Below are 15,946 nucleotides of genomic sequence, written 5' to 3' on the forward strand. Positions count from 1 at the left end.
GCCCATTGGCCGAGACGCGCCGCCGGGATCGCCGCCCATTGGCTGAGAGCGCGGGGGCGGCGCCGGCGGGGCGGGAGCGCGGCCCGGGAGCCGCCAGGGGGCGCTGCCCGGCGCCGCGTGCCCCGAATGGCCGCGCAGAGGGGCGTGGCCAGAGCCCCGCCCTCCGGCCAATCAGAGCCGGGCGGCGGCGAGGAGCCAACGGGAGCGAAGGGGCGGGGTCTCGCGGGGCGCAGCGGCCAATGGGAGCGGGGAGGGGCGGGGCCCGGCCCGAGGCACGTGCGGCCGCGCACGTGTCCGCGTGGGGCCGCCGCGGGCGGGGCGGGACCGGCACCGGGACCGGGCGCGGAGAGCGGGACACCGGAACCGCGGCACCGGCACGGGGACACCGGCACGGCCACAGCTCAGCGACACTCACACCGGCCGGGAAACGGGGACAGCCACACCGGCAGCGGGACGCTGATACCGGCACAGCGATACTGGAGTAGTGATACCGGCACTGGGTCCGGGACGGGAACGGCGGCACCGGCAGCGGGGCACAGGCGCTGAGACAGGGACACCGGCATCACCGCAGGTGCAGCCGGGAGCAGGTGGGGTCCGGGGTGACCGGGGCTGGGTGGGGAGGTGCTGGGGGTCCCGGCGCGGGGGGGAGGGTCCCCATCACGGGTGGGGCTCCTGCAGGGAGGATTCAGTCCTGGGGAGGGGGCGGCAGGTGATGGAGTGGGGGGAGCTGCTGGGGGGTCCTGGAACCGGGCAGTCCCGGGGCTGGGAGGGGGTTCTGTAACTGGGGGGGGAGAGGGGCGTGTCCTGGGGCTGGGGGTGGTCCCGGGTGAAAGGTCCCAGGTGGGTCCCTGGTCTCCCATCCTGTCTGAGGAGATGCCAAATGTGCCCCCCCGGGGCATGTGAGGCAGCTCCGGGGCTGTGGGGATGACATCCCCACGGGAGAACGAGGCAGTTCGTTGTCTTCCATTTTTGTCCGATATCCCCCCCGGTGTTTCCCTCCCTCCTCCCCCAGACAGCCTCGGCTGTTTGACCCTGCTGGAGCTGAACGCAGGGAGAGGCTCCCCTGCGGGGGCCACCCCCGCCATGGAGCCCCCCGCCCGCACCTGCTCCTGCGGCTCCCCTGCCTCCGACAGCGAGGCCGAGGCCGGCAGCTCCCCCCGGAGCCCCCCCAGACCCGAGCGCAGCCGCAAGCGCCCGGCGGGGCTGGACCGAGCACCCCCCGAATCGCCGCCCTCACCCCGCGGGGGGAAGCGCCCGCGGAAAGGAGAAGGGGGGGATGTCCCTCCCAGCGATGGCGATCGCCTCTTTGCCCAAAAGGTGAGTTTTTTGGCAGAAAACGAAGGGGCACCCCCAAAGATGGGAGGTGAGGGAGGGCTTGGTGTCCCCTCAAAAAACCCCTGGGTCTGCCTCAGTTTCCCCACTGAAACGGGCGGGTGGGGATGAGCAGGATTCGGGGGGTGAGAGGGAGGTAAGTGGGGTGTGAGGGGGTGCACCAGACCCCCTCTCCAGTCTGGGTGCAGCCCAGTCACCTCCTCCTCTTCCTCCTCTTCCTCGCAGTGCCGGGAGCTCCGGGGCTTCATCCGGCCGCTGGCCGAGCTGCTGGAGGGGCTGCGGCGGGGCCGGTATGACAGAGGTGGGTGCCCCCCACACCCTCCTCCTCCTCAAAGCATCCCTTTCCCTCTGGGGAAAATTCACCCAATTTCGGGACTCCCCAGGGCTGAGCAGCTTCCAGCAGAGCGTGGCCATGGACCGGCTCCAGCGGATCATTGGGGTCCTGCAGAAGCCAGAAATGGGGTGAGGGTCCCCAGCTATCCCCGGGGGGGGCGGGCACGGGGACACCTCCTCCGCAGAGGGTGACAGAGCTCTCTCCCCGCAGTGCCCGCTACCTGGGGACGCTGCTGCAGGTGGAGGCGATGCTGCGCCTCTGGTTCCCCCACGTCGCCCCCAAACCCACGCTGGACTCGACCCCCTCCACGGCTCCCCCGCGCCGCCGGCCCCCCGCCGGTCCCCCCGGGGCTCCCCGGTGCCGCCGCCTGCCCGGGGACCTCCCCCTCGCCAGCCCCGCGGGGACATTACAGCAGCGGGGGTCCCCCCGGTGCCAAGCCGGGACCCCCGAGTCGCCCCCAGCGCCGGACGTGTGACGCCCCCCCCGGCTCGGGGGGGGGGAAGATCTCGTCTGCATTTCTTGGTTTTGCCTTTTTTGATTTTTTTTTTTTTTTTTTTTTTACGGGTGGTCAGTGAGACCCGCGGGCGGGCGGGACTGACCGGGGGAGGGGTCCCGACCCCCCTCCCCACCCCAGAAGCCCCAACCGCGGGGCGGCCGCGTGCCTTGGCCGGAGCGGAGCCCCGTCCCCGCGGGGACCGGGCTCTCCCGGGCTGGTGCCTTCCCCCCGAGCGGTGGGTGCGGAGCCCCGAGCGGGGCGGGCGCTGCTGGAGCAATAAACGCCGCGGGAGCGGCCGGGGCCAGCCGCTGTCGTGTCCTCTGTGCCTGGGCAGGGCGGGGGGTGCGCTCCCGTCCCGGCGGGCTCACAGCCGCCCCCGGTGCCCCGCTGTCCCCCGGCCCGGCTGCGGGCGGGACAGCCCCGGGAGCGGCACGGGTTCCGCCGGTACCGGGGCTCTCCCCGCCGGAAGTCCCGGCGGTAGCGGAAGTCCCTCCCGACGGAAGCTCCTCCATCAGTCACGGGGCTGCGGAGCTTCACCGGGGTCAGCTGGGGAGAGCAGCGGCACCGGGACCCGACCGGGGCACGGCACCGTTCGCGGGGCGGCGGGTCCCTTGGGGCTCTGCGGGGGGAACCGAGCCCTCCGTGTCCCCGGGAGAGGGCGGGAGGGACCGGCCCCTCTCCGTACCCGGGGTTCCCTGCCGTGTCCCGGGGCGGGGGGAGGAGGGACGGGCTCCTGCGGGCGCCGGGGCTGCCCGGTCCCAGCCGCTCCGTCCCGCAGCAGCGCGGCCATGGCGAACCACCTGCGCTTCGTGGGCCGCACGGTGATGGTGCAGAACGGAAACGTGGAGGCGGCGTACGGCGTCCTGAACAGGTGAGGATCGGGGGGAACGGCGGGGTTTGGGCCCCGAGGGGCTCCGATTCCTTCCCGTGCTGGGTTCAGAGCCAGAATTTCTGGAGCAGAAGGTGACGGGAGGGTGGTGCGGGGCTTTTCCCATGAGCTCCACGTCCCACCGCCCCCTCGGATGGGCTGTAAGCAGCGTGAAATCGAGGAAGAGCTGAGCGCTGCTTCTCGGGGAGCTCTGCGCTCACACACCTTCGTTGGAGCCGCCTTAAACGGAGCTCGGGGGGTTCCTTCCCCTCCTCGCGGGTGGACGGCGAGGAGACCGAGCCGAGGGTCCGCACCGGGACCGAGCCGTGCACAGGGTCCGCACGGAGACCGAGCCGAGCCAGGGTCCGCACGGGGACCGAGGGTCCGCACCGAGACCGAGGGTCCGCACCGGGACCGAGCCGTGCACAGGGTCCGCACCGGGACCGAGGGTCCGCACGGGGACCGAGCCGGGCCCAGGGTCCACACCGGGACCGAGCCGTGCACAGGGTCCGCACGGAGACCGAGCCGTGCACAGGGTCCGCACGGAGACCGAGGGTCCGCACCGGGACCGAGGGTCCGCACGGACCGAGCCGTGCACAGGGTCCGCACCGGGACCGAGGGTCCGCACGGAGACCGAGCCGTGCACAGGGTCCGCACGGAGACCGAGGGTCCGCACCGGGACCGAGGGTCTGCACGGACCGAGCCGTGCACAGGGTCCGCACCGGGACCGAGGGTCCGCACGGGGACCGAGCCGTGCACAGGGTCCGCACCGGGACCGAGGGTCCGCACGGGGACCGAGCCGGGCCCAGGGTCCACACCGGGACCGAGCCGTGCACAGGGTCCGCACCGGGACCGAGCCGTGCACAGGGTCCGCACCGGGACCGAGGGTCCGCACGGGGACCGAGCCGGGCCCAGGGTCCACACCGGGACCGAGCCGTGCACAGGGTCCGCACCGGGACCGAGCCGTGCACAGGGTCCGCACGGAGACCGAGCCGAGCCAGGGTCCGCACGGGGACCGAGGGTCCGCACGGGGACCGAGCCGGGCCCAGGGTCCACACCGGGACTGAGCCGAGCCCAGAGTCCACACCGGGACCGAGCCGAGCCCAGGGTCCACACCGGGACCGAGCCGTGCACAGGGTCCGCATGGGGACCGAGCCGAACCCAGGGTCCGCACCGGGACCGAGCCGAACCCAGGGTCCGCACCGGGACCGAGGGTCCGCACGGACCGAGCCGTGCACAGGGTCCGCACGGGGACTGAGCCGAGCCCAGGGTCCACACCGGGACCGAGCCGTGCACAGGGTCCGCATGGGGACCGAGGGTCCGCACGGGGACCGAGCCGTGCACAGGGTCCGCACCGGGACCGAGGGTCCGCACGGGGACCGAGCCGTGCACAGGGTCCGCACCGGGACCGAGGGTCCGCACGGACCGAGTCGTGCACAGGGTCCGCACGGGGACCGAGCCGAGCCCAGGGTCCGCACGGGCCGAGCCGTGCACAGGGTCCGCACGGGGACCGAGGGTCCGCACGAACCGAGCCGTGCCCGTTCCTCTCTGCTCGGCAGAGCCTTCCCCGCCGCTGTCACGGCTCTCTCCCCTCCCGCAGGATCCTGGCGCAGGACGGCGTGGCCGAGGCGGTGCGGCGCTCCCGCTACTACGAGAAGCCGAGCCGGGCGCGGCGGCGGCGGGCGTTCGAGGCGTGCCGGCGGGTGTACTGCGCCGAGATGGCGCGCAGGATCGCCTTCCTGGCGCGGAGCGCCCGCCAGGACCCGTGGCCGGGCTGCTGAGGAGCGGCCGGCCCCAATAAAGAGCCTTGGTTCCCGTTAATTGAGTTTGGTTAATGACGGTCTGAGGGGGCGGGGGCGGGGCTGAGCGTGGCCACGCCCCTTGCCGGGTTCGCGCGCGCCCCGGCCCCGCCCTCCCGCGCGCTCCGCCGCGCAGGCGCCGCGCGGCCGTTTCCGCTTCCTCCCCGACGCGCCGTCACCGTCAGGGGCCGCCGGGCCGGGCCCGGGACCGGCGTGAGGGAACGGGGCCGGTGAGGAACACTGCGGCTCCCCGGAGGGCATGGAGGCAACGGGGAAAGCGGGCGGGCTACCGAGAGGGAGGCAGGCGGTGGCGGAGGTGGCCCCGGGCCCGGCCCGCGCGGAGCCGCTCGCCCGGCGCGCCGCGCTGAGGGGGCCGGGCCGGGCCCCGGGCGGAGCTCCGCGGCAGCGGGGCACGCCGGGCCCTGCGGGGCTGCGCGGGAGCGGGGTCGGCAGGAGCCGCGTGTCTGCGGTGGGACCGAGCTCCGTCCGTCCGTCCGTGTGAGGCCGGAGCGGGCGGCGGAGCCCCGGCGCGGTCGGGCGGTGCTCGGACTCGTTCATTGATCCTGATGCGGGTTCCGGGAGCTGCATCCCCACGAGCTGCTCCCCGCGGTGGCTCTGCCCGCCCGGTGTGGCACGGAAACAGCCGGGGAGCCGCTGCCTCCCCTCAGCTCCTGCTGGAGCTCAGGTCGGGGGAAGCTGGACCGCCTCTAATTACACGAGTTTTGTGGTTTATTATGGGTGTGCTCAGAGCTGTCGATGTGTCGGGGCCGTAATTTGTTAGTTCTGCTTGTCCTTAGCCTGTGCAGGCTCAGAAGTCGTGGGGAAATGCCAGAATCCGGGTTTGGGCTCTATTTGAACCTGTCTCTAAGGAAGCTGCCAGGAAAAGTAGAGCCTGAGGAGGTTCCCAGGCTCTGGAGGGAAACCAGAGCCGTGTCCTCTGTGGAGGACTGCTTGGTAGGACAGTGCAGATTCCCCAGCTCCTGGGGCCCTGCAGGAAGCAGCAGTCACCTCCTGGAACTGCTCATGGACCTGAAATCAGGGGATCTGTGTTAGGGATGACCCCAGGGCCCCATTCCCAGCTCCAGGAAGGGTAACTGAACACCATTCCCAGTTCCAGGAGGGATAAATGAACACCATTCCCAGCTCCAGGAAGGATAACTGAACCCCAGGACCCCATTGAACCCCAGGGCCCCATTCCCAGCTCCAGGAGGGATAACTGAACACCATTCCCAGCTCCAGGAGGGATAACTGAACACCATTCCCAGCTCCAGGAAGCACAGCTGTGCCAGGTGTCTGTTCCCACAGCCCCACCTGGGTGCCGTGGTGGGGCTCAGCCCTAAGGAGATTTTGCCAGATCCGATTAGGGCCCGGAGCCAGTTAAAAGCAGTTGCAGCTGCAGCCCAGGCTGTGAGTGCTGCAGGATGTGAGGGGCTGTGACTGCCAGGGAGCTGCCCAGATCTGGGGCTGCACGCTGGGGAAGAGGCTCAGATTGTTTTGTGTCCCTGGCGTGGGCTCAGTGGGAGCAGGGGGGTTCTGTCCCACGCGTTCCACTCGCAGTGCATCTCTCTTCCCAACCCCTGGAGCATCCCATGGAGGGATTTGGGGAGCTCAGAGGCTTTGTCACCGGGCTGGCAGCACAGAGAGACATGGGGAGCTCAGGGAGGAGCCAGGGTGGGAAGGGTTATCCTGAGAACACGCATTGCTGTCTGGTTTTGGAAGCACTCTGGTGTGTCCCTCTAGGATCCACAGCAGGTCCTGCGTCCCCTGTGTGGGGTCAGGACCTCCCTCCTCACGGGGTTTGCCTCGTTTTAGCCCGCAGGGGAGCCCACGAGAGCTTTTCCCAGCCGTGGAGCTGATCCTGAGGGTGAGGACACCCCAGGCCCGTGTTTGACGCGCTGTGTCTCCTCGCAGCCCGAGCAGAGATGTCGCTGTCCAAGCGCGAGCTGGACGAGCTGAAGCCATGGATCGAGAAGACGGTGAAGCGTGTGCTGGGCTTCTCGGAGCCCACCGTGGTCACCGCCGCGCTCAACTGCGTGGGCAAGGGCATGGACAAGAAGAAAGCGGCCGGTACGTGCGCAGCCGGGTCTGTAAAACAGCCCAAAACCTCGCCAGGGTGGAGGGGCAGGGGCACAGGGCAGTTCTCTCAGCCTCCACGAGGTGAGTAGGGGGAAATCCCTCAGACCAGACTCAACTGGAGGCCTTGGGATGTGTTAAAAGATCTGATGAGGAAAAATTAATTCCTTATTTGAGGAACTGTAAAAGGTAATTTTTTAGTGTGCTTTAGAAAGCGGCTGGTACGTCCGCAGCCAGGTTTGTAAAACAGCCCAAAACCTCGCCAGGGTGGAGGGGCAGGGGCACAGGGCAGTTCTCTCAGCCTCCACGAGGTGAGTAGGGGGAAATCCCTCAGCCCAGACTCAGCTGGAGGCCTTGGGATGTGTTAAAAGATCTGATGAGGAAAAATTAATTCCTTATTCGAGGAACTGTAAAAGGTAATTTTTTAGTGTGCTTTAGAAAGCGGCTGGTACGTCTGCAGCCAGGTTTGTAAAACAGCCCAAAACCTCACCAGGGTGGAGGTGCAGGGGCACAGGGCAGTTCTCTCAGCCTCCACGAGGTGAGTAGGGGGAAATCCCTCAGACCAGACTCAACTGGAGGCCTTGGGATGTGTTAAAAGATCTGATGAGGAAAAATTAATTCCTTATTCGAGGAACTGTAAAAGGTAATTTTTTAGTGTGCTTTAGAAAGCGGCTGGTACGTGCGCAGCCAGGTTTGTAAAACAGCCCAAAACCTCACCAGGGTGGAGGTGCAGGGGCACAGGGCAGTTCTCTCAGCCTCCACGAGGTGAGTAGGGGGAAATCCCTCAGCCCAGACTCAGCTGGAGGCCTTGGGATGTGTTAAAAGATCTGATGAGGAAAAATTAATTCCTTATTTGAGGAACTGTAAAAGGTAATTTTTTGGTGTGCTTTTTTTGCCCGTTACAGCCTTGCTTTGCTTCTGCATGGACTGGACCCCCTTAATCCCTTAGTTTAAAGCTCCTGACAGCACAATACACAGATCCCAGAGGCTTCCAGGCCTCCCTGTGCTTGTAGACTTGAATCACTTAAACTGAAGTGGTTTTTACATCTTCCATGTGGATTCTCCATCCTCTTGCTCACCTCACACTCAGAATTCTGCACTGATGGGACTTTCCTCTTTTCCAGACCACCTCAAACCCTTCCTGGATGATTCCACCTTGCGATTTGTAGACAAACTCTTTGAGGCAGTGGAGGAAGGACGAAGCTCCCGGCACTCCAAATCCAACAGCGACCGGAACCGCAAGCGGGAGCTAAAGGTGATTATTGATTATTGATTGCTTTTTCTTCCTGTGGTTGGGTGGCCTGCAGGCAGCACTGGTGCTCTGGCACACTCTCCTCTTCCAGAGAGGTACAGCTCGGAATGTTCAAGAGAAACGACTCCTCTCCGTGATGAAGTGTGGGAGCCTTTACCTTGTGGTTCTCTTTCCCAAAGCCAAGGTGGAAGCCTGGCTTTGGCTTTGTTAGGCTGGTGGATTGGATCCATGGGGATCCATCTCCCTTTTCCTCGGTGCTCCTTGTGCTTGCGTTTTCATTTGGAGCCTGGGAGAGCTGCTCCTGCTGGCTTCCCATCGCTGCTTGTGAGCAGCACGTGGGGCTCTGTGGTGGATGATCTGGTGGGTTTTCATTCCCTTTCTCCACCCTGAATCAACAAGAGATGGTTTTTGGCAACTCCTATCCTAGCACAGGATTGATTCCAACTGGGATTCCATTGCTCTGGTGTTTCTCCCTTGCCTGGGATGGTGGAAGGCTTGTGCATCCAAAGCTGTTTTCACTTGCTTTCTTCTCTTGAGGAGTTTCCTCACCATCCTGTAGAATTCCATTTTGCCATCACTCTGCCAGGTCTGACAGGCCCTCTCCGTGCTGCTCCTACTCTCAGTGATTTTCCTGTCATTCTTCCTGAGGTTCCTATTTTATGGCAGTCTGGGTTTCCCCAGCACTGAAGCTTGGTGAGCCAGAGCAGTCCCGTTCAGGATCTGGATCTCTTTGGGAGTGCTGGGACAAGCTGCATCTACTCCTCATTTTCCACCAGGAACTTGTTTTCTTCCCTCTGTGGCAGTGGGTGCTGGGCTGGTCCCTGGGGCTGTGGGAATGTGAGGGTCGAGTGGGGCTGGACGTCCAAGTGCTCCCCTAGGCCTGGTCAGGGGCATGGCACAGGTGGGGACATTGGCAGTGCCATCACTTGGTGGTGGCAGGAGTGTGGTGGCAGCCTGCTGGGGTGGCTGGGGAGCAAGTACTGGGAGCAGGGAGCTGTGATGGCAGAGGGATCTCTGATGGCACAGGGATCTGGTGATGGCAGAGGGAACTGTGATAGCAGCAGGGATCTCTGATGGCAGAGGGATCTCTGATGGCAGAGGGATCTGTGATGGCAGCAGGGATCTCTCTCTGGCAGAGGGATCTGTGATGGCAGAGGGATCTGTGATGGCAGCAGGGATCTCTCTCTGGCAGAGGGATCTGTGATGGCAGCAGGGATCTGGTGATGGCAGCAGGGATCTCTCTCTGGCAGAGGGAACTGTGATAGCAGAGGGATCTGGTGATGGCAGCAGGGATCTGGTGATGGCAGAGGGATCTCTCTCTGACAGAGGGATCTGTGATGGCAGCAGGGATCTGGTGATGGCAGAGGGATCTCTGATGGCAGCAGGAGCAGGGCTGGGGGTGCAGCAGGAGACCCTTCCCCAGTGAAGCCACAGGGGTGTCTGGCCTGAGCACTGCTGGTGTTCCTGGCTGAGCCAGAAGTTGGGCTAGGCAGCAGCAGCAGAAACTGATCCTTCTTCTCTTGGCTCCTGGCATGGAGAGAGGTGTTTCTCCTGCCAAATCTCGCTCTTCTCTCTGGAATCACGTTTCTTGGAGTTTCTCCATCACACTCTGGGTCTGTCTGGGCCCTGCAGGAGCACAAAGCACTCTCTGAGGTGTCAGGCTGTGGCAGCACTTGCAGACTGACTGACCCTGCCCCAGCACAGGCTGTGCAGAGGGGTTTTGCTGGCACCTCTAGACCCCACAGCGTCGGGCAGTGACGATTCCCAGGGCCGCTTGCCGCTCCTCGGTTCATTCTGGGGTAGGTCATGGCTTGGGAAGGTCAGGAACTGAACGTAAAGTTTCCACACTTTATACTATGGGCAAGTCCTTTCTCTTGAACTTGTAGGTTTTCCAAGAAGTACCTGTGTGGCTGAGGAAGTGTCCTTGTAGGATATGAACCGTTGTAGTGAAGAAGGGATTGCAACTAACGCTCCCAACCGGTGTGTATATTTTCTTTTCAAATAACACCTTGACACACACACTACAGTAACCCACGGCACGGACAGATCCAAGTTTCCATGCACAAACCAGGCACTGATGATGGAATCCATGGCCACAGGTGCTGGGCTGGGCCTGACCAGAGCTCTGTGGAAAATGTATTGTGCCTTTTGTTTGCTCCATGTGCTCTCTGAGCTGTGCTTCTCTGGAGTGGCTCTGGGCTGGAGTGTGAGGGAATGCTGCAGGTATCCCAGCACTCCCTGGGTCCAGGGCCACATCCTCCTTTTGGGAGGCAGGACTGCTTGGTAGGACAGCGCAGATTCCTTCACCAAACCCTTTCAAGTTGATGGAAGACGTGGAAATGTTTTTATCCCAGTCAGATCAGTTCTGGGCTGGCTTTTTCTATCTTTGAGACCTCACATCTCCTCAGTGCCAGTCCCCAGCTCTGAGCAGCCGAGGGAGCAGTGGTGCTGTTAAGCAGGCTCATCCCTGTGATGTCTCCTGTCCTTCACGCTCTTGCATGGACTTCATTGGTGTTTCTTTGGTGGGGGACCAGGGCCCAGGCTCGGCATGGGCCCAGCCTGCACGTGCCACCCCGGAATTCTGCCTTATGGAGCCGGAGCTGAGACATGCTGGTGGTTTCTCATCTCAAATCCTGCTCTGGGAGGAGAACGCTCTGTTCTAACCACAGCTTTCTGCTCTTTCCTTACATTAGGATGTGTTTGGCGATGACTCTGAGGTGTCCAAGGAATCTTCTGGTGTCAAGAAACGGCGCATCCCACGGTTCGAGGAGGTTGAGGATGAGCCTGAAGTCATTCCAGGCCCACCATCGGAGAGCCCAGGGATGCTGACTAAACTCCAGGTCAGTCTAGCTGGGCCCTGTCCCCACACAGTGTAGGGTTTATCCTCACTTGTATCCCAAACGGAGCGAAGGAAAACTCACTGTCTGTTTCCCCACAGATCAAACAGATGATGGAGGCAGCCACCCGGCAGATTGAAGAGAGGAAAAAGCAGCTGAGTTTCATCAGTCCTCCGACACCACAGGTATCTGCTGCGGGCAACAGGCAAATCCCACACAGCCCTGGCCCCCGTTTCAGCTGTGATATGTTGGCTTGGGTCTGCTTGGGAAGGGGCACGGAGCAAAACTTCCCTCTCTATCAACAGCCCAAAATTTCCTCTTCGTCCCAATCGGAGCGGCTCCCCATCGGCAACACGATCCAGCCCTCGCAGGCAGCCACGTTCATGAACGATGCCATCGAGAAGGCCAGGAAAGCTGCAGAGCTGCAGGCCCGGATCCAGGCTCAGCTGGCCCTCAAACCGGGGCTCATTGGCAACGCCAACATGGTGGGGCTGGCCAACCTGCACGCCATGGGCATCGCGCCGCCGTGAGTAGCGGGATGAACCCGGCATGCCGGGCAGGGGCTGGCCAAAGGTTTCTCCAGTGCTGCTGGTTTCCCCCAGCAATGGCTCTAACTGCTGCTGAAGGAACAAATTTTATATTAAAATAAGCAAAACTGAGGTTCCTCCTTCCTTGGCTGAGATTCCCTAATTGTGCACACAAGGTTGGAGTCTCTTCTGGCGGTACAGATGAGCTGTAAAAATATAGAAACCGTGGAATTAAGCTGAAGTTTCCTTTGATTTAGTGCTGTATTCACATTTGTACCTCGTCCTGCCCCCAGGAAAGTGGAGCTGAAGGATCAGACCAAGCCCACACCTCTGATCCTGGATGAGCAGGGCCGGACAGTGGATGCCAGTGGGAAGGAGATCGAGCTGACCCACCGCATGCCCACCCTAAAGGCCAACATAAGAGCGGTGAAGAGGGAGCAGTTCAAGCAGCAGCTTAAGGAAAAGCCCTCAGAAGACATGGAGTCAAACACGTACTTTGACCCCCGGGTCTCCATAACCCCGGCCCAGCGGCAGAAACGCACCTTTAAGTTCCATGAGAAAGGCAAATTTGAGAAAATTGCCCAGAGGTTGAGAACAAAGGTATCAGAGGACTCATCCTGTTGATGAGAGCATGGGTAGGAGGGGATTCTCCTCTCCTGGGCTGGGAAGGGGCCTGGGTGGCTTTGATTCAGAAGTATTCCAGTCAAATCACCCGAAACTTTTTCTTAAAAACCTCATTTTTATTGGGATGGCGTGTGCCCAAGTTAGCCCTTGTGCATGTAAAGGGTTTTCTCACCACTGTCTTCACCTATTGAAGGGTAAAAGCTCTTTTTTTTTTGACAAAACATTGAAAGTTCTGAAGAGAACTGATCTCCTTCTGGCTGAGTGATCAACTCAGAAGTGAAGATTTAAAGGAATTTTGTTAAAATGCTCTAAGTTCTTGGGGAAAAGGGGAGAGAAAAAAATCTAGGGATAAAGTCCCTAGAGAGAGATGTTTCTTTGGGAATGTTCCGTGGCCCTGAAAGGCTCAGGAGCAAGAGCAGAGTTTTGGTAGGCTGGGAGCTTGCTCTCAATGCCACATGCTGTGTGGTTTCCCTTGCAGTCTGCTTCAGATTGTTTGAGAACCCAGATAAATCAGCAGGTGATTTGTGTTCAGCTCTTCAGAGAGGTTCTGCTGTTTTGGAATGACCTTTCTGTTCCATTTTCCTTCTCAGGCTCAGCTAGAAAAGCTGCAGGCAGAAATCTCCCAGGCTGCCAGGAAAACTGGGATTCACACTTCCACCAAGTTGGCTCTGATCACCCCTAAGAAGGAGCTGAAGGAGGGGGAGATCCCAGAGATTGAGTGGTGGGACTCCTACATCATCCCCAATGGCCTGGATTTGTGAGTATTTCCAGGTGTTGATGGTTCTGCCACAGCTGGAATTTGGGAGCTGCATGGTGGGTCTGGGAAGCACGTGGGAAATCAGGCCAGATGCTCGTGCTTGAGCATGGAATTCCATCTCTCATCCTCAAGATCCAGGCGCTGGGTTTGCTCCCAAAGTTTCTTTGGGGGCTGTAGTAGGCAGCTGCTGTGGAGTTGGAGGGATATTTTAGCCCAAAGTTGGGGAAGTTTGGTTTTGTTTCCAAGTATGAACATTCTGCACAAGTAGAGTTCACGATGGATGTGGGGCCCTGCTTTTGAACCCCAAAATGGGGGGAGACACCTGTACATTAACACCACCCTGGGTCTCCTTCAGCCCACCGAGCTCTGGGTTGGGATTTGTGCAGGGATTCGTGCTGGCAATTCTGCCATGATGCCCAACTCTCTCCTTTCTAGAAAAGGCGGCACGACCTCAAAGAAAGACGAGTACTTTGGAATCACGAACCTGGTGGAGCACCCAGCCCAGCTCAACCCCCCGGGTATGGCCCTGGCTTGGGGGGTTTGGCTGCTCAAGCAGCCCCGACCCCTCTGTGTGGCTCTGCTGGTGTCCTGGTCCTGGCAGAGCCCTGTGTCCCCCTGGATCCTCCAGGGCACGTTCCTGATGATCTCATTTCCCTGCCAGTGGACAGTGACACGCCGGTGACCCTGGGTGTGTATTTAACAAAGAAAGAGCAGAAGAAATTACGGCGCCAGACACGGCGAGAAGCCCAGAAGGAGCTGCAGGAGAAGGTCAGGCTGGGCCTGATGCCACCACCAGAGCCCAAAGGTGAGCAGCAGCCAGGCCCTGATCAGGCATGGATGCGTTGGGAACGCTGACGGCAGCACAGCGTGGTGGGATTGCACGGATCTGAAATCCACACAGAGACTGGGTTCATGTGTGTGCAAGTGTTCTGGTGGGAAAAAGGTGTCCAGTGGGAGCCTCTCCCGTTGCCATGTCCAACAGCAGCACCTCTTCCATTCCCTTGCAGTGAGGATTTCCAACCTGATGCGGGTGCTGGGCACAGAAGCTGTCCAGGACCCAACGAAGGTGGAAGCTCACGTCCGAGCGCAGATGGCCAAGAGACAGAAGTAGGTGACACCTTGTACTGTGACATTTTGGGACGTTTTTGGGTAGATTTAGTGCTGGTGTTTTGTTTAGGTCTGGTGTTTTCAGTGCTGCCTGCATGTTTCCAGGGCTCACGAGGAAGCGAACGCAGCAAGGAAGCTCACGGCAGAGCAGCGGAAAGCCAAGAAAGTGAAAAAGCTCAAGGAAGATGTTTCCCAGGGAGTTCATATAGCTGTGTACAGGTGAGCGAGCTCAGGGAGCTCAGAGGTGAGCTCCTGCTGGGCCTGGTTGGGGCAGAGGGACCTCTCAGGGCTGGGATAACAATTCTGGTTTTCCACAAATATTTGATCTTATTTTCCATCTTATCCTTAGGGTCCGAAACTTGAGCAATCCAGCAAAAAAATTCAAAATCGAGGCGAATGCTGGGCAGCTGTACCTCACGGGCGTGGTGGTCCTGCACAAAGATGTCAACGTGGTGGTGGTAGAAGGAGGTGAGGCCTATAGGCATGATTGGGTCACCACAGAGCATTCCAGAGCTTGCCTCCAGCAGGAATTGTTATGGAAATTGGTGACAGGGTTAGGGAAGGACAAGGAAGTGAGGAGGCAATTAGGAACTCCCTTAATTACATCGTTAACGTGGTTAGCAATGACTGCAAAGCGCAGTAATCCAGTGAGAAAACCCAGATCATTCCATGAGGAAGGGAACCTCTGCCAGCTGCAGGTTAAGAGATTTAGTGAGAATGTTGAGTCTTGATTCTTCCACAGGCCCGAAAGCACAGAAGAAATTCAAACGTCTTATGCTGCATCGAATAAAGTGGGACGAGCAGACGTCAAACACGAAGGGAGAGGGTGAGCGATGCTGTGCTGGTGTGAGAGGGGGGAGTCCTGCTCCACCTCAGGGGCTAAATGAGCTTTATTGGTGGGGTTTTTCCAGATGATGATGAATCTGATGAGGAGTCCGTTAAGAAAACAAACAAATGCTCTCTGGTTTGGGAGGTGAGTCGTGGTGGCTCCATACCAGGATGGGGCTGAGGTGGGATCCAATTTCCCATCACATTCCTTGAGCTGTAGCCTGACAAAAACCACATATTGCCACATTCCCCCATCCCCTGGAGTTGCATGGGAATTGGGGTGGGACGTCACCGCTTGTCCCCCGGCAGGGCACGGCGAAGGATCGCAGCTTCGGCGAGATGAAGTTCAAGCAGTGCCCCACGGAGAACATGGCGCGGGAGCACTTCAAGAAGCACAGCGCCGAGCACTACTGGGACCTGGCGCTCAGCGAGTCCGTGCTCGAGTCCACGGACTGAGCCCCGCGGCCGCTCCTGCCCCGCAGCCCCTGAGCCAGGCAGCTCCCGGCACTCTCCTCTGCACCCCCATTAAAGACATATTTTTTAAAACAAATCGCCGTAGCGTCTCTTTTGGGTAAAGGGGGGCAAAGGGCAGCAATGCCCCTGCGTTTGATTTTGTTGATGGAAGGGACGGGGACGTGTGAGGGGGACAGAAGCCATTTCCCCTCTTCTCCCAGCTGTGCTGGGGGAGGTCCAGCCACCTTCAGATCGGACATGGGGGAATTTCTTCGAATCCCCATCCCTGCTTGGGTGCAAGGAAGGACTGGATGTGGGGCGCTCTGTGGGAACGGGTGACGGGCTGGACTCAGACGTGTTTTCCAAGCTCAGCGGTGCCGTGATTTGCGATACAAACGCCGTTTTTATGCTCGCGCGGTGCCCGCGCTCTCCGCCCCCCTCACGGCCAGGACTGGCGGGGGGGGAGAGGGGGGCGCCGCCATCTTGCCGGGCGGGGCGGGCGCGCGCGCAGGCGCGGCGGGGGGGGGGGGGCGGGCGGGGCGTGCGCGTGCGCGTCCCGCCCGTGTGCGGGAGTCACAAAATGGCGGCGGGGGGGCGGGCGGCGCGCGCGGGGGGGGCCGGGCCGTGACCGCCTCCGGTACCGGCACCGCCTCGGGCCG

The 15,946-nt window shown here is 61.3% G+C and overlaps 3 protein-coding genes across 7 annotated transcripts; all 3 read left to right on the forward strand.

Moving 5' to 3' along the window:
• The first annotated feature begins 445 nt into the window (after positions 1-445).
• On the forward strand, positions 446-2,284 carry CIART (circadian associated repressor of transcription). Of its 3 annotated transcripts, none has more exons than XM_085560740.1 (5): positions 446-587; positions 1,013-1,317; positions 1,558-1,633; positions 1,716-1,794; positions 1,877-2,284. In XM_085560740.1, the coding sequence occupies exons 2-5, from the start codon at positions 1,084-1,086 to the stop codon at positions 2,139-2,141; spliced, it is 654 nt and encodes a 217-aa protein (XP_085416866.1). In that variant the 5' UTR covers positions 446-587; positions 1,013-1,083; the 3' UTR covers positions 2,142-2,284. The 3 variants fall into 3 exon arrangements, with proteins under 3 accessions (XP_085416866.1, XP_085416867.1, XP_077645441.2); XM_085560741.1 differs by having other exon boundaries at positions 453-571; XM_077789315.2 differs by lacking the exon at positions 446-587 and having other exon boundaries at positions 793-1,317.
• Positions 2,285-2,709: 425 nt separating this feature from the next.
• Positions 2,710-4,851, forward strand: MRPS21 (mitochondrial ribosomal protein S21). The gene is made up of 2 exons (XM_021542102.3): positions 2,710-3,033; positions 4,631-4,851. Exons 1-2 carry the CDS (start codon positions 2,951-2,953, stop codon positions 4,809-4,811), a joined length of 264 nt encoding a protein of 87 aa, XP_021397777.1. The 5' UTR covers positions 2,710-2,950; the 3' UTR covers positions 4,812-4,851.
• Positions 4,852-4,984: 133 nt separating this feature from the next.
• On the forward strand, positions 4,985-15,384 carry PRPF3 (pre-mRNA processing factor 3). 3 transcript variants are annotated; one of them, XM_085560738.1, is made up of 16 exons: positions 4,985-5,059; positions 6,642-6,896; positions 8,027-8,157; positions 10,848-10,994; positions 11,093-11,176; positions 11,297-11,517; positions 11,812-12,118; positions 12,733-12,899; positions 13,335-13,417; positions 13,561-13,704; positions 13,907-14,006; positions 14,112-14,225; positions 14,356-14,474; positions 14,749-14,832; positions 14,918-14,979; positions 15,144-15,384. In XM_085560738.1, exons 2-16 carry the CDS (start codon positions 6,752-6,754, stop codon positions 15,288-15,290), a joined length of 2,055 nt encoding a protein of 684 aa, XP_085416864.1. In that variant the 5' UTR covers positions 4,985-5,059; positions 6,642-6,751; the 3' UTR covers positions 15,291-15,384. The 3 variants fall into 3 exon arrangements, with proteins under 3 accessions (XP_085416864.1, XP_021397776.1, XP_085416865.1); XM_021542101.3 differs by having other exon boundaries at positions 6,741-6,896; XM_085560739.1 differs by lacking the exon at positions 4,985-5,059 and adding an exon at positions 5,242-5,514 and having other exon boundaries at positions 6,741-6,896.
• Positions 15,385-15,946: the final 562 nt, after the last annotated feature.

This window comes from Lonchura striata, chromosome 25, assembly GCF_050655825.1.
Source record: "Lonchura striata isolate lonStrDom1 chromosome 25, ASM5065582v1, whole genome shotgun sequence".
In the NCBI taxonomy this organism is placed as follows: domain Eukaryota; kingdom Metazoa; phylum Chordata; class Aves; order Passeriformes; family Estrildidae; genus Lonchura; species Lonchura striata.

Excerpts from the sequence above, each read along its gene's own strand:
- CIART (XM_077789315.2), top strand. The coding sequence starts at position 925 with ATGACATCCCCACGGGAGAACGAGGCAGTTCGTTGTCTTCCATTTTTG. Across the intron at positions 1,318-1,557 it reads ATCGCCTCTTTGCCCAAAAG|TGCCGGGAGCTCCGGGGCTT; the intron begins GTGAGTTTTTTG and ends TCTTCCTCGCAG. Across the intron at positions 1,795-1,876 it reads CTGCAGAAGCCAGAAATGGG|TGCCCGCTACCTGGGGACGC; the intron begins GTGAGGGTCCCC and ends CTCTCCCCGCAG.
- MRPS21 (XM_021542102.3), top strand. The coding sequence starts at position 2,951 with ATGGCGAACCACCTGCGCTTCGTGGGCCGCACGGTGATGGTGCAGAAC. Across the intron at positions 3,034-4,630 it reads GCGTACGGCGTCCTGAACAG|GATCCTGGCGCAGGACGGCG; the intron begins GTGAGGATCGGG and ends CCCCTCCCGCAG.
- PRPF3 (XM_085560738.1), top strand. The coding sequence starts at position 6,752 with ATGTCGCTGTCCAAGCGCGAGCTGGACGAGCTGAAGCCATGGATCGAG. Across the intron at positions 11,177-11,296 it reads TCAGTCCTCCGACACCACAG|CCCAAAATTTCCTCTTCGTC; the intron begins GTATCTGCTGCG and ends CTCTATCAACAG. Across the intron at positions 12,119-12,732 it reads CCCAGAGGTTGAGAACAAAG|GCTCAGCTAGAAAAGCTGCA; the intron begins GTATCAGAGGAC and ends TTTCCTTCTCAG.